General features: G+C 43.9%; 1 protein-coding gene across 5 annotated transcripts in view; it reads right to left on the bottom strand.

The window, feature by feature from the left end:
• Positions 1-16891, bottom strand: part of UBAC2 (UBA domain containing 2) — a 175930-nt gene that overhangs the window by 53380 nt on the left and 105659 nt on the right. For 3 of the 5 annotated variants that reach the window (XR_014819803.1, XM_084982212.1, XM_021065851.2), the window contains exons 5-6: positions 11022-11145; positions 7133-7180 (exon numbers count right to left, since the gene is read on the bottom strand). Coding sequence is in view for 3 of the 5 variants with exons in the window: in XM_084982212.1 (XP_084838338.1) it covers positions 7133-7180; positions 11022-11145 (172 nt within the window). In the remaining 2 variants the exon portion in view is untranslated. The remainder of the gene's footprint in view (positions 1-7132; positions 7181-11021; positions 11146-16891) is intronic. The other 2 variants (XR_014819804.1, XM_021065852.2) reach the window with 1 other exon arrangement.

The raw sequence follows: 16891 nt of genomic DNA, 5'->3' as shown, positions 1-16891 counted from the left end.
AACAGATTCAAGGCTTTCCATCTCCTGATAGAAAAACAATGCGAAGACCCTGTGGGAAGCTGCTGTGTGTGGTAACGGACATGTAATCTACCAGTAATCCTATAAAATGACGCAGCAGAGTGCTTTCTTGGTCACCCCTTCCTTATCTCCCCTTGTTCCCTTTGACCGCAACAGCACTGACCCAGCTTAATATATTTTACACTGTCCTTTAAACTTTCTCAAAGTCATACTTTACTTCATTTTCTTGTACATGACAATGCCGAACACAAAAAAATGAGCTCCATTGTTAATCCATTCAATAACTGGAGGGCCAGTTAAACATCTCTGATGATCTCAGAAGAGAAAGTCTGCTACAGCTACAGACTAGATTCTTCACATTAGGAAGAAAGTAGAGGCTGCCAACATCATAAAGCTTTCTTGGAGGCTGGTCAGCCCACACAATTCCTAACACGGGCTGCAAGAAGCTGCTGTGGATATGTGCCCTTCAGGACCTCTGGGTACTTTTAAAACTTCATGGCCAAGATCTCCCTCCTGAATCGTGTTTGCATTGATGATGCACAGGGTCTCGTCTTAGCAGTGCAGTCAAGGGAAGAGCTGGGAATAGGTTTGTACTTGGGTATCTGATGGTTGAAACAGATGTGATGAGAGCCTTGAAGTGTGCAGTGGGATGCACCGGACCCACTGGACCTCTGAACACCGAGCTCTATTACCCACCAGCTGTGCAGCCTGAACTTCTGCCTCCTCATCATTTAAATGGGAAGCCCAAGATCTCCACCACCACAGAGAGCATGCCAAGTACACGCTGACAGCATCCTGACAGTTACACAAACTTACGGTGTTTTATAGCATACAAAGTATTACTTTGATAATAGAGAATTTTAAAACTTAATTATTTAAAGAATATAGATTAAATGTGAGACATTCTGCTAGGCACCAAGGATTATAAAAAATAATGGATAATTTCTAAACTGAAGGGGCAGACTCAGAAAAGGTTTCAGGGTCAGATCTTAATAACATTTTTCAAAGAAGGGACCTAACAGTAAAGGAATGGATGTAGTTGGAAGAAACTGCACATGGTTATGCAAAGCTACCTAGTAAGAGTACAGACCTAAAGCCCGAGCTCCTTCATCTGAATCTTGTCCTCACTACTTATCGGCTTGCATTCTTGGCAAAAAACTTAAGCTCTCTGTGCTTCAGCTTCATCATCTATAAAAGGGGGACAACAGTTCCTACATCATCAGGTTTTTAGGAGGACTAACGATGTACTATTTGTAAAGCGCTCAGAAAAGAGCCGCGTTAGACCGCTTTCTCTAGGTTATACTGTGGTAACAAACGACCCCAAATTTCAGTGGCTAAAACAAAGGTTTATTTCTCCCTCATCTTACGTGCTGGCCTTAGCCCTGCTCTGTGGGTCTTCCTTGTTCTGGGGTCTGAGCTGAAGGTGCCGTCTCCAGCGGCACACGCTTTTCTCATGACCGAAGGAACAGCGCAATGGTGGAGCCGTGAGGCATCCAGCACTGCACTCAGAGTCTAGTGGCTCTTGGAAGTCACCGAGTAGGGCCTGACGTGCCCAGGGCGCCAAGAGCCCTGTAGGGAGGGGCCTGCAGGGAGGGGTCCCTAGGGAGGGGCAGCACATATTCTCAACAAACAAAACGGCTGAAGAAACAACAGAATCTACCACAAGTGCCTGGTACGGCGTAAGGGCCATGTGTGTTAAAAAACAATAAGCGATGGCACAGAACCCTAAGAAGGCCCCGCGTGCCTGGGGTACCGGTGCACAGGCCAGAGAGGCGTGTGAGGAGACCTAATTCTGAAAGGCTCTGAAAGGAGGCTTGGTTTTTGCCTGTAAACAGAGGATAAGTTACAGTAATGAAAATGTTACAGCTCTATTTTAGGAGGCACTTTGGTGCCAGTTTTATCCGGGATGAAAGTCTACTAGCTGCTCCCTGTGTAACACTTGTCCAGTAAGACATTCTCTGTCACCCTGGGCTGAGTGGCAACTGCCACAACAAGGCAGAGGACAGAAGGTGTATTTCAGGAGGTCCAGGCTACCTAAGGTCAGGATAGGGAAAGAGGGCACAGAGAGGAAGGGAGTGGAATGGGGGGGGAAGGGGGGAGAAGGTATGAATGAATCTGTGGAAGAGAGAGGAGAGGATGTGTGTGTGTGTGTGTGTGTGTGTGTGTGTGTGTTGTACAAGGAACTGATAAGCACTCAGCTCAGCGCTGGGACTGTAAACACTGCGTTAACTGTAAGGTGAAAGCACCCTCTAAACACGGCTGCTTCCTAAGGATCCGGGTCATCCTCTACACTAGGTCCTTTCAAGCCCAACCCAGCTCACAGCTCGAACCAGCCTTGACGTCCCTCGGTAGCTTCTGTCCTCATTTTCAATCAACTGCTGGAGAATCATCCCAGTCTCTGGAGTTCAAGTGAAAAACCTTGGGCATCAGATGAGCTACCTGACCTGCTACACTGTACCCTGCGTTGGTCAATCGGAGGGGAAATCTACGGGAAGAAAGAATGAGGAAAAGAAGAAAAGCAAGGGTGGAAAGCGGAGGAAGACAGGCACCATGGGGGGAAGCACAGCGGGCCCAACGCCCAGCCTCACTCCCTCGGGACACAGGGGAGGATGCTGCTCGTTCCATAGGTTCCCTCTTAATGATGTGCCACGATTTGGAAAGCCCAGCGACATAAGGTCCTGCTTGACGCTTTTTCTTCTACAGCTACCATAAGGCAATGTTTTTTTTTTTTTCTTTTTTTTTTCTTTAGAACTCTGTGGAGGGAAGAGAGAAACACAAATCACAGCCCACAAAGGGGCCAGCCCGATTTCTCTGAGGTTGCTCAACTGTCCCCCTTCCTCTCATCTGTGACTTACCAACCCTAACAAGACTTCTATAATCTTGCGCCATCATGAAATTATTTGTTTGAAAAGCTTGAAAAGATCCCCACTCCCTACTGGGACCAAGTACCACCTCAGACCACATCCAAATTATCTGGTGTGAATCTATGTCTCTAATCTTGTTATTGGGACAGACTTTCTTTCACACTCAGACTGTGTGACTGCCAGATAATCAAAGTCTGACATACTGTACAGAACAGGTACCCAGTGCAGGAAATGGCAGATCCTAAAGGCGGCTGAAGGGGAGAAGCCTGGAGTCTGAGAAACACAGGCCTGTGTGTTCATCTGCTCCCAAACAGCCTGAAAGACGACCGACTGATGATAAATATGCGAATTGGAAAAAGAGAAAATTGGCAAAAGCAGGCTCTTTCTATTTTAATCATGCCAGAATCAGCTCAGGGCCGAGACTTCAGCTTTTGAGATTAGGGTACATCCCGGTGGTAATGACTCACTACTATGATTCATAAAATGGCAGAAAATGAAGAAGTGCAGGAACGTGGATGGACCGAGGGCTCTCTGCAGAACCGCAAAAAGATCTTAAAGTTCAATAAGTAACCAACGCTTTCTTTAAGGAAAAAAGTATTAATGTGTAACGGGATTAGTGGAACTGTCTCTCACCAAAGGCATGACGAATAGGTAGACATGGGGTGGGAATATGATGGAGCAAAGTGTACCCTGACATTTCTGAAGGACTTGCTTAAACTGAAACATTTCACTTGGCTACTATAGCTAAGCTTTCCAATTGTAATTTGGCAACCCTTCATGAAGTCAGTCATATTTTAGATATTAAATGTTAGTATTAAAAACTAGACTTGCCAAGGAGTTCCCTGGTGGCCTGGCAGTTAAGGACCTGGCATTGACACTGCTGTGGCTCAGGTTGCTGCTATGGTGCAGGTTTGATCCTTGGCCTGGGAACTTCCACATGCTGTGGGTACAGCCGCAAAAAAAAAAAGAACTCCCAGAGGAAGAACAATACAGCATTAAAACATGCATCAAGGGAGTTCCCTTTGCGGCTCAGCAGAAACAAACCCAATTAGTATCCATGATCCCTGGCTCTGCTTAGTGGGTTAAGGTGTTGCCATGAGCTGTGGTGTAGGCTGCAGATGTGGCTTGGATCTGGTGTTGCTGTGGCTGTGGCATAGGCCAGCAGCTGCAGCTCCGATTCCACCCCTAGACTGGAAACTTCCATATGCTGCAGGTGTGACCCTAAAAACAAAACAAAACATAAAGACCCCAAAACCATGCATCAACGATAGGTGTGAATAACCTCAAAGTAATCTTTATGCAAAACCGAATGCCCCTTATCCTTTCTGGGCAGCAGCTGGAATCCCTGCTGGATTGCAGAATGGAGCTGTAGAAGCACGGCTGTTCTAGGCAAGTTAACTCATTATCATTCCTGGTAAGCCAAACACACTTCCCCAACCCCCTCGGCCCAGGAGGACTATTCAGTCCTCATTCTTTTCTGTGGTATCACTCAAGACAAAAAGTGGGCTCCCATCTGCAAAATACCAAACTGATGTAATTTACCCTCCTCTACCTTCTTTAATCAGTGGGCTATTTTAAAGTTATGTACGCAGAAACATTTCTAATCATGAAAGAATAGGTGTCACAAGGAGAGAGGAAAACCAGCCTGAGCAAAATAAATCCACCAATAACTAAATATAATAAACTAAACCCCAAACTGGCGGCTTTCCAGAAAAGCATGAGTAAAGGTTTTGGTTTCTATGACAGCAGATAACACATGACTTATGTTTTATACAAATGTCTTTTTATGAAAAAAGCTCTTTCGCTTAAAAACACAGATTGAAATAAAATTATTTCTTCACCACATACAGTATGGTAAGAGACCTCTCCGCTTCAGCGCTAAAAGGTGACATTTCATCAAAAGCTTTTCTAACTTTCCTCCAAAACACTGAATACCATCTGTCCGTTTCTTTTTGGTAGTAGTTAAAATTTTATTTTCTTTTTAGTATTTTATTTAGCATAAAAAAGGGGAAGTTACTTGATAAATGTGGGGAGAGGAGAGGAGAAGTCCTGTTGAGCAAGAGGCATCTGGGACAAGCTGTGGCTGCGTGAATCTCAGACCTGGATCCCATCATCGGTGGTACGTAAACCGAACATCCACAAGTAATTTTAATACCCTCCTTCATAATGATCCTTATCTACTAGACCACATTATATTAAATATCTCATAATAACAGGGTGATTTTCTAGAAAAAGTCAGAAATAAAATATTCATTAAATTCAAAACAAGCACTAACATCTACTGATATTAATCACTTTAAGTAAACACAGGTGGAATAACTATGGTGGAATAATAATAAAGGCTGATATCAAGATGTATCAGATTTGTGTAATGGTAGGAGGTCAATAATACCGGTTGAATTAATTACTATAAAGTGAAAATTCAACTGGCTCAGAGGTGTTTATTAATAATGGGATTATTCAAATGCTAAATTCATCTGGGAACTATATACCAAATACTGAGCAATTCTATTCACTCTTCGGAAACTAGGAATTTTAATGTTAAAAATATGTTAAGCTTCTGATCCCAATAAAAAATTAAATCAAGCACCTTACCACCTGTTCAGCATGTGTACTAGAAAAGACTGACCACAACATGCATACTTCAGATTTTCAAAAGACTAGAAAGAGATGAAAAATGCAACCTCCAATTCTAGACCACTAAGTGTCAAAAAATGAAACTTTCTAAGGGGATAGATAGCAAGAACTCATTTTAAAACCAAGAGTCTGAAAACAGGATAAAGAAAGAAATGGGATGTCTTAAAACAAATGAGTCACCTAAGTTATTAAAGAAGGGCTCGGATAATGAAAGCAAATCCACCAATGGAATATAATATGATATTTTTCAAGTTTTTGAATGCTCTAGGAAAAAAAATCCAAAAAAGGACTCAGGATTATCACTGCCAAGAGAAACAGAACATATCATGAACGAAATAGTAAATTCTCATGATGCTCTCATTGTGAAAGCTGGCTGGTTACTGTGCAGGCTGGCTAAGCAGCCGTCAGTCAAGCTGGCAGTTCAAGCAGGGATGAGATTGGACTGGGCAGAGCTTGGGCAGTGCCCCCATAGGATGGGTATGACCCCAGGCTGTCCTTAAGTCACTGAAGTCTCAGGAGTGCCAGGTGGCTTAGATGGTTTGAAGATCTCACAATAGCGTTCGGCTCTGTGGTCCTGAAGCAAAGCTGGGCCTCTGAGAAACAGGTTTAGGCAGCAGGAAACAAAGTGACTTCAGTCCCCAGGATTTGGGCTGGAAGCCGTGAGGAGAGAAGGATTAAGAATCAACAGAAAAGGAGTAATACAGAGAGCATAAAAGGAGAGGAGTGAGCAGGCTTAAAGGAATGGCCCAGAGGCCCCAAATACCATTCATCCAGGAGACAAGAATAAGTGGTGATAACTTACTCAAAATATCTGCAGTGGAAGACAGAGTTATTTCCAAAGCCTTTCCCTCTGATGGTATTTACACATATTACCATGCATCCAGTCTGTTAGTTTCTTAGTCTTTTCTAAGAAAGAAGTTAAAACTATACTACACATATCCTAGTTATAAATTTCTTATATCAATTTGGGAGTTCAAATTTAAGCCATGGATGAAAACTAAAGCTTAATTTCATGTTCTAGATTTTTTCAATACCTTACAGAGTTTAGGACACATGCTTATTAAGATAGAATAAAATAAAATAGAGCTGTGTGGGCCGGAGGAGAGGGAGGCGGTCTGGCACACAGACGGGACGTGCCCACACCCTTCCACTCACCCCCTTCCCTTCTCCAGCCACGCACCCTGATGAGTCTTCCGTCAGTTCCAATCCACCTGACTTTCCACTTAACCTTGTTTTTCCACTTGCACCACAATGTCCCTTTCTAAAACAAGCAGACTCTCTCTCACTGTTTTCAGGAAATCCAACTTCTTCATTTTTTTTTTTCTGTCATTTCTGTCCTACTATGAGTTCGACTACTCATATAATTTTAAAATAATATTGACAAGAAACTCAGCTAAAACGTTCATCAAAATGACCTTGAAAACTGAGACAAACGGGCCTCTTTCATTTCAACTCTCCATGGAACTGACTTTTTCATCACTACGGAAGTAGCACTGAGATGGGATCTGACATCTGAAAACAACTGAGTATGACCCACAGTCTAAATAGGACATTTTCCCTAAAGTTTCTTCAGCAAAGAGGGGGAATGAGGGGATGGCGGAAATCACACTTACAAGTCCACTTATGGCTACAATCCAGATGTAGGAACCAGAGGTGAAAAGCTATAAAAGAAAAAAAAAGGCAACTAAAAATGAAATTCAACTGCCAGTCACAGCACACTTATTTTTATATAACTATAGTCATAGCCATTTGTTAAGTCTTAATTATATATCTTAATATAAACTAATAGAAAATTAATAAATATCAATTCTAATACATTTTCTTTTTTTTTTTTCTTTCTTTCTCTCTCTTTTTTTTTTAACCAAGACCTCACCCAGCCTTCCAACAGACTTAAAACAGACTGGTTGAATGCGGCCCACTCCCATGCAAAGAAAAATAAGTAAAATTCAAGCGTATTTGTATTTAAAAACATGAGTTGGTTTCAACAAAGTAAAACACTACATAGAAAGAAATTATTAGCATTAACAACATACAAAAAAAATAGTCACCATCCAATGACTCAGTATGACATGTAATATCTGTCTACATAAATTCTCTCATTTCAATTTTCCGTCACGGCTGCTCTAGTTTTGGATGAAGACGTCTGCCAGCACACAGGTCCACGTCCGGTGCTGCTGTGAGTAACCACTGATACCCAGTTCACTCAAGAGCAGACCAAGGAACAGGGTCAAAGTTCAGTAATGGCAAAGGTAATTAGAAGTGGGTCTCGGGAAATTTTTCCCTTTGCTTTCCAAATCACTGACATCCAAGGGTTGTGCTCAGGGTTCCAAAAAAATAAAATAAAGTCATGAGACATCTCAAAGTGTTCCTGCAAGAAAGAAAAGATTTGTAGCCTAATAACAGGATATTTTGGGGACAATTGGTGAAACGTGAATGAGATAGAAATTTGAATAAGATTTTATCGACGTAAATTTCCCACTCCTGTTAACTGAAAAATGGTTATGTAAGAGAATGCCTTATTTATAGGAAATATACACTGAAGTGTTTAGGGATAAAATACAGTCATTAAAATACAGTCATTTAATACAGATTAAAAAAAAAAGATTTGTAGCCGAAAGTTTATTTGTGTTTTTTTTTTTTGGCCATGCCTAGTCCAAGTCTAGGGATTGAACCTGTGCCACAGCAGTGATAACGCTGGGTCCTTAACCTGCTGGGCCACCAGGGAACTCCGCTGTTCTTATTTAGATCATTAGGTGGGGAATTTAAGCACTTCTGCTTTTAGAGAAAGAGGCTGGTTCATTGTTGACACTGTGCTAGAGGCAAACTTGAAACTTCTGCACATTTATCAAGCACACACAGGAAAAAGATCCATAGAAGACAGACACGAAGGTAAGAGATGCCAAAGCCCAGGCGAAAAGGAGTCTGACAAACTGTGCTCTCACGTTAGCTTAAGTAGAAATGAGCACTGGTTGCAACCTCAAATTCAAGCCCTTGATCTAAAATGTACTCCTTTGTTCTGGCATGGATGCTCGCTCAGTGTGAATGACCCGGATGACGACAAGGAGGGGAATTACGTGGAAAAATATTTTTCTGTAGTTTTCTCCTACAAATATAAAGATCAATGAAAAAGCTTACTTTTGAAGCATTTACTCTGAGCCACGCAGTGACCAAATATTAAACTTCGGACTCCTCCTCATCACCCCAGTAGGTTGAGTCTATTATTAACTCTATTTCACCCATGAGAAAACTGAGAAAGTTGAGCAATTTGAAAGAACTGGTGGGTGGAGGAGCTGGGAGTATTCCCAGGTGGTCTAGCCCCAAGGCTCATGACCTCGTTACACCACCACGCTGCATACACAAGCACAAAGAGCACACTATAATTCTGTCAGTAAAGATTTATTTCATTTGGACTCTTAAGCCCTCTGCCTTACTGCACTTTGGTCCCAAGCAAGTCTGCTCGTATTATGACTACATGTCCTCTCTCGAGCCGGGGCTCCTTGTGGGCAGGTGCCACATCCCATGCTCCATTTTCTCCTCCACGGCCCTCAGCGCCAGGCAGTACAGGACTGGCTCTTGAACCATATAGTACTTAAGTGACCCTTCACAAACATTTTCGCTCTTCTGATAATGATCAAAGTCATTCATTCTCTCATCCGTTCATCCAACAGACAGCCCCGGTTTCAAAAGCCGTCGTGTGAGAGACAGAGGCACAGAAACATGTGCGAAGGTCCGGGGGTGGGGAGGATGGAGGGAGAGAACACAGGTTTGGGGATAAAAGGTTCATGCCCACGTCAAGGTGGGGAGAGTGGGAGTTGATAGTGGGTAGGCAATTAGAAGCCCTGGTTGCCACTCATGCTAAGAATGGTAGATTATATCAAAAAGCCAGAGGCATCACCACCTCTATTTTCTGATATCAACTTCTATCTCACCAAAAAGAAAAAAAACAAAACAAAACAAAACAAAAAACCTCACAACTTCAGAAAAACCAAAGGTGGCAGCTAGAGAGACATAAGTTATAAATAATAGGAACCGAATGGCTTACTGTTTAGAAAAAATCCAATACTATAATCTCTAATCCTTTAAATCACCGTGTAAGTTAGATACTGTTGTCCCCACTTTACAGATGGGCAAATGGGGGCTCAGAGAAAGTGACAGAGAAGGAAAACAATTACCAGAGCAAGTACTTGAGCCAAGGCCCACTTGGCTCTAAAGACTTTCCACAGTGCTCCCTTGAATTCCTACCCCAGGATTAATAAAACAGTGTTTTTCACCATCGAAGATGCTCTATAACTTTAGAGCTGGAAGGAACTGTAGGATCAGCATGAGGCTCAGCAGCTTCCATAACCTGACCCAAACCTCCAGCTAGTGCTGCCATGTCAGAACTAGAACTTAGGTCTCCTGCCCTGGGTCCAGGGTACTCTCCTGCCCCCTGCATTCTGCCTCCTGCGGCAACATCTTGAAAAAATTCAAGATGCCACAGCAAACCCTAATGACAAGACTAAAATGCAGAAACGGGCCCTGGGTTCTCTGAGCGCTGGGAAGGACAGGGGAGAGTGTGACGCTATGCAGGTCCAGAGACCAAGAATAAACACATTTCATGAGAAATGGTTGTAAAAACGGTAAGGAAACACCCACCCCAGATGAGCCATTGATAATACATGACAGCAGAGCAGCGAAGTTAGAGGAAATGCTAAAGGTTAAAAGGGGAGGGAGGAGGGCATCTCACAGCGACCTGAGTATCCGGTTTGATGTGTGTGGGATAGGGAATGTTATGAGTATTAACGGTGGATCAAAAGGCCAAGCGACACATGGTACCACAGGAAACAGCAGAATAAAAGTTTACATCAAAAGGTGTGAGAGTGAAAGAAAAGTGACAAGTATTACAGGTAGAAAACTGAAAATCCTACGTATCCTCTGCTACCGGGCCTGGAACCCAGCAGAGAGCGATCAGCATGCACGGAATACTGGTGAAGCAAGCCCTCCTCGATTTAAGTCCAACAGTAAGTCCTCTCCTGGTCTTCATCGAACCATTTAGCAGAAGCTGACAGGCCCATCAAGCCTGTGCAGCATAGGAATTATGCTGCTGGCAAAGCACATCTGGTTCCTGCTTCGAAGCTTTATTTGTGACACTGTCTTCAATACATTAATTTGGAGAATGGTTTTCTACTTTCCACCTGACTGTTCTCAATTGTTTCCACTTCATACTATGATTTTTTAAAAGCACTTACACACAACTGTACAATGAAATTAAAATATTTTCCACTGATAAAAATTACAGTGAAAGCTCTTATCAGATATCTAAAGGCTCTGAAAGTATTCTAGTACCTTATATACCTTGATGTTCTTGTTCTGTATCACTTCCTTTGAACATCTGATACAGATCATGAAGCCAAACTTATGGGGAAAAAAATTGTTTTCAAGGAGATCAAAAGAGAAAAGACCAAAAAAAAAAAAAAAAAAGATCTGATTAAAGAAACGTGAGCATAAAAATGCATACTGTACCTGTAGTCCCAGTATATAAATCAGTGTCTTGTTTGTGATGGACAGCGGGCCCAGGATATGCGCCACTTGGACTCTCGGGATGGAGCAGTAAAATGGTACAAACAGAGCAAATACAGGTGCCAGGCTATGTAAACAAACAAACAAACAAAAAAACACTATGGTATAATACTCAATTTAAAATACCAATGGCAAATGTTTATTTGAAGTTAACACTGAAGTAAAATGAATAACATCATTTTATTTTGGTTTGAAAGCATGATCTTAGATACACAAGTTGGTTTCTACATGTACATCAACACCTGAAATAATTTGTACGTTATATTTTATGAGAACTCTATAATTATCTAATCCTTATCAACTCTCCCAAAATTACTGCGAAGAAGTGGTTTGGAATCTATTAATTATCAGGCACTGTGAGAAAATTTAAAGTTGATGCATCAGTTTTCTTCTCAGAAGTAACTTAAAATCTAATGAAAGAGACTAGACAAACCAAAAGTAACAAACATTATAATTCATGAAGGTCAAATCCAAAACTTGCATCTCAGACTTTGTCCAATTATACATCACTATAGCACGACACTGATCACCACTCCTGCCCTCCCTTCCTCAAATTTCTCCCTCCCTTTGTTTTTGGTTTTTTTTCTTTTTTTGCTTTTGCTTTTTAGAGCCACACATGTGGCATATGGAGGTTTCCCAAGCTAGGGGTCAAATCAGAGCTGTAGCTGCCAGCCCTACACCACAGCCATAGCAATGCCAGATCTGAGCTGCATCTGAGACCTATACCACAGCTCATAGCAACACGGGATCCTTAACCCACCATTCGACGCCAGGGATTGAACCTGCGTCCTCACGGATACTAGTCGGGTTCATTACTGCTGAGCCACGATGGGAACTCCCTCCCTCCTTTTGTCTTACACCCTGTCTCTTGCTGGTTTCCCCATGATTTCTCCTACCACTCTTCTACCCTCTCCAGGGTTCCAAGACAGTCTTCTTTTTCTTGCTCTAGTCTTTTTTTTTTTTTTTTTTTTGTCTTTTCTAGGGCCACACTGTGGCATGTGGAGGTTCCCAGGCTAGGGGTCTAATCGGAGCTGTAGCCGCCGGCCTACACCACAGCCACAACAACGCGGGATCCGAGCTGCATCTGTGACCTACACCACAGCCCACGGCAACGCCAGATCCTTAACCCACCGAGCAAGGCCAGGGATCAAACCCGTAACCTCATGGTTCCTAGTCGGATTCGCTAACCCCTGCGCCACGACAGGAACTCCCTCTAGTCTGTCTTTGTATAACTGCAACTATGGCTTCAACTAAGAAAATGAAGTGAGTCCCCAAACTGTCTGCCTGTCCCCTCACCTTGGCTGTGAAACTCAATTTGATAGCTTCAACCTGACATTCAAAAAGTCACAAATGTCCTTCTTCTTAAAGTCTTGTTTCTCCCTGATCCATCGCCTAACACTGCCAACAGTATTCTCTTCCCCAAACACCACTCTGTTCACGACATGCCTTTGTTTAAAACCCTTCCTTCCACAAGCGCCCAGTATCCAAAGAGGAAATTTAACATCAGCATGAAACAGCAAGTCCTGCGATTCCTTCTTACCAGTGTGGTTTCCCACAACCTCCCCCTTCCCTGGACCCGGCCTCCCCCGCCCCCGGCCCAAGCTCCCTGGAACCTTGGGCTCTGGTGACTATTCGCTGACACAGGTTATTCTTTCAATACAAAATATCCAGTTCACCTCTCTGCTTAGGTAGCTTATGCTAATGGTGTAGGACAGAGCTCAACACTTCAGCTCAGCAATTTCTCCACCCTCCTGGTGGCGGGCTCTGTTGACTATTCAACTGAGTGAGTGAATCAGTGAATCACCTGGGCACCACATGAGAGGCAGTGGGCCAGGGACAGGAGTTCCATCCATACCTCCAAGTAAGAAGTGGTCCCTGACCTCCAGAATTGAAAACTCAAGGCGACAAGGGCGAGGCGGGCAACCTGATGAATGCTGTGGTTTGGACATGCACTCACGTCCATTCGTCATTAAATGCCTGCCTCAGACTGGAGCTACCTAGGCTTGTAAGCTCCTCAGAGGAGCTGAAGGCTGGGCCCCATTTACGGCTGTGTCGGCTCCTGGTTCCCGGCCCTCAGCGGCATGGTGTGCAGGGCTACACTGAAACAGCCCGTGGAGTCCCAGGCTGCGCTGCTGAGCCCTGGCTCCCCTCTGCCTCTGCCCATCCCCGCTCCAGGTCTCATGCCCCGGATGCCCAGCCAACACCGCCACTGCTTTAGACACAGGCCCTACTGCCCAGTCTGGCCTGGCAGAGAGCGGTGCCTTCCAAACTCCAAAGCAAATTTTTCAGAACATAAAATAAGAATACGGGAGTTTTCTGATGGCCTAGCAGTCAGGGATTCGGCATTGTCACTGCTATGGTTTAGGTTCAATCCCTGGCCTGGGAACTTCCACATGCCATGATCGGGGCCAAAACAAACAAACGAACCAAGAATACAGTCGGTCATTATGAGAGGCGGAGACATTAACAACTTCTTCTTCTTCTTCTTTTTTTTTTTTTTGGCTGCACCCACAGCATGCAAAAGTTCCTGGGCCAGGGATCTAATCCAAGCCACAGCAGTGACAATGCTGAATCCCTAACCACTAGGCCACCAGGGAACTCCATGGTTGTTTTTAATCAGAGTGAGGCTTGTATTTCAGAAAGTCAGCTTCACTCCTCAGCACTCACAGCACCTATTCTCCAGGTTCCTCTGAATGAAGGAGGACAAGGCTTCTTTACCCTCTGACAAGTCGGAATAGTATCTGAGCACCTCTTAAAAGGTTATGAAGATTAAACGACTACATTTAGAACGGATAAGCAATGAGGTCTTACTGTATAACACAGGGAACTCTATCTAGTCTCTAGGGATAGAATTTGATGGAAAATAATATAAGAAAAGGAATGTGTATATATATGTATGACTGGGTCACTTTGCTGTATAGCAGAAATGGGCACAAGATTGCAAATCAACTATACTTTAATTTTAAAAATGTTTAAAAAGAAGTATGAGCAAATCCTGGGAGTTCCCGTCGTGGCTCAGTGGTTAATGAATCCGACTAGGAATCATGAGGTTGCGGGTTCGATCCCTGGCCTTGCGCTATGGGTTAAGGATCCAGCCTTGCCGTGGGCTGTGGTGTAGGTTGCAGATGCGGCTCGGATCCCGAGCTGCTGTGGCTCTGGCGTAGGCCAGCGTCTATAGCTCCGATTAGACCCCTAGCCTGGGACCCTCCATATGCCGCGGGTGCGGCCCTAGAAAAGGCAAAAAAAGACAAAAAAAAAAAAAGAAAAAAGAAAAAAAAAAAGTATGAGCAAATCCTTAACATGACACTAGCAGAACAGCATGAATCTTTTGTGAAATTCACACGTTAGATTATGTGACGATATGGGACAGGGCCAACAACTCTGTGTCCTGAAGCTTTCTTGTACATCTGGGTACCAGGTTTGAGCTCAAGGGATGATCCACTTTTTGCAGCTGGTTTGATATCACCTTTCAGCTCCAACTTTACATCCTTAAACGTTTCTGCAGGTCCATTTTATGCAACTTGAAAGATCTTCAAATTTTCTGATTATCATAAGCATATCTGGGAGTTCCTATCGTGGCTTAGTCAGTGGATTACAAATCCAACTAGTACCCATAAGGACCTGGGTCTGATCCCTGGCCTCGATCACTGGGTTAAGGATCTGGCATTGCTGTGTGATATGGTGTAGGTTGCAAGTGCAGCTCGGATCTGGCATTGCTGTGGCTGTGGCATAGGCCGACAGCTGCAGCTCTGATTCAACCCCTAGCCTGGAACTTCCACATGCTATACCTGCAGACCTAAAAAGTAAAAAAAAAAAAAAAAAAGAAAAGAAAAAACCAAGCATATCTTTCTTTTCTGCTCATCCAATAAACAGTGGTGCTCTACTGTGATATATTTTTCAAACAAAAATATCTGATGAGCAACAGCTTAGCAAAGTATGTCCTGTGGCACTCAACAAATGGAGTTTCCCCAAGCACAGCTCTGTAAGATGTGGCTGTGAGAGCGTGTGTACACGTGTGTATGTGTATTTTAAGTTATTGTTTGCATTGTGCAAATTTTGTTGATCTTGGGGATTCTCACTGTGGATCTGATACACGACAATTACGGCTGAAAGCATCTGCTTGGCCTACAGAAGACCATTAATGTTTTGTGACCACATAGGTTGTAAGAGTGGATTGTTTTATGTGTAAGTATTACTGTTAAATACAGGAACCGATTCCAGCCACAGAACATGAATCATAAGTTAGGATGGACATTACATGTGATCATGACGACACAGCAAAGGTCAGTGGTCTTAGGGCTACAAATGCGTGATGAGGAATTAGAACAAACTAGAGACAGGCCATTTGATACAGGATTCTTCCTAGTCGTTCAAGAAAATAACTTTGACTCCAAGCCTTAAAAAACCACGTGGAGCGGAGTTCCTGTTGTGGTGCAGTGGAAACGAATCAGACTAGTGACCATGAGGCCACAGGTTTGTTCCCTGGCCTCGCTCAGTGGGTTGAGGATCTGGTGTTGCCGTGAGCTGTGGTGTGGGTCGCCGATGTGGATCGGATCCTCCACTGCTGTGGCTGTGGTGCAGGCCGGCAGCTGTAGCTCCGAATGGATCCCTAGCCTGGGAGCGTCCATAGGCTGTAGGTGTGGCCCTAAAAAGACAAAAACAAAAAACAAAAAAACCCCAGGTGGAGTCTGTGCTCACCTCATTCACACGAGGAGTTCCCGGGACACTGAAGCTCTAAGAAGAAAAAGTGTCCTGCAGCAGGAGCAGGGTTTGCGTGGGGGTGTAACAAGGGGAGCACAACAAGGGGAGCGCCGGGCTGGGCCTGGCCCCGGAGGCCCCGCTACTTGGGAGGAGCCACTGCACCTTTGCACGGCTATTGAAAATAGGATTTGGATCCTTTGGTCAGGTTCCCCCAAGTTCTTTGAAAAGGTGTCCATGTTCAACTGCTTGAGCTTGGTTTTGGCACCCCTGCCCCAAGGTGCTTACGGACTGTTGTCCACCTTGCTTCCAAGGCTGAGGAACAGAAAGCAGCCTCTGTTTGGAGGTGGTGGAAGTTAAGTGTACACTTATTTTTTACTGTGACTTGTTCAGGACCAAGTTTACAAAATGCCTTGTTTCCTTTATTATTGTTTCTGGAAAGGGACGTTCTATTAAAATTGCTTTAGTTTGAATAGAGAATAGTTTTTCTTTTTTTTTTTAATTAAGACTTATTTTGAAAAACTCAAGTTCAGTTCAAACGTATGCCAGGACCTTCCAAAATAAGGTTATATTCAGATACAAATATCCTGATCAGACGGCTCAGCCCCAGCCAGTGGATACCTAAGTGCCAGGCACTGGTCAGAGCTGGGGACACAAAGACTGGTAAGATGCAGCCCCTCATGGTCTTGGAAGGAGACGGCGGGGACAGGATAGCCGAGGTCTGCAGACGGCACAGCAATGGGGCTGGAAGGCTTCCCTTCTCTGGCCCCGCACAGGGTTTTTAAAATCTCCCTTGAGGAGTTTCTGTTGTGGCTCAGCGGGTTAAGAACCTGATGGGTATCCATGAGCATTCGAGTCTGACCCCTGGCTTTGCTCAGTGGGTTAAGGATCCAGCGTTGCCGTGAGCTGTGGTGTAGGTCGCAGATGCGGCTCGGATCCCGAGTTGCTGTATATGTGGTGTAGGCCGGTGGCTGCAGCTCCAATTTGACCCCTAGCCTCGGAACCTCCATATGCCAGAGGTGTGGCCCTAAACAGACGACAAAAAAAAAAAAAAAAAAAAAAAATCTCCTGTGAGATTACTGATTTTATGAGGAAGCACCACGTTCTAGTTAGTA

Source organism: Sus scrofa, chromosome 11, assembly GCF_054392235.1.
Source record: "Sus scrofa isolate SSC_HxYL_T2T_F1_AM1 chromosome 11, Sscrofa_HxYL_maternal_Yorkshire_Landrace_v2.0, whole genome shotgun sequence".
Classification (NCBI taxonomy): domain Eukaryota; kingdom Metazoa; phylum Chordata; class Mammalia; order Artiodactyla; family Suidae; genus Sus; species Sus scrofa.
Note: the sequence above shows the minus strand (reverse complement) of the source record. Positions and strands in the feature narration are given on the sequence as shown.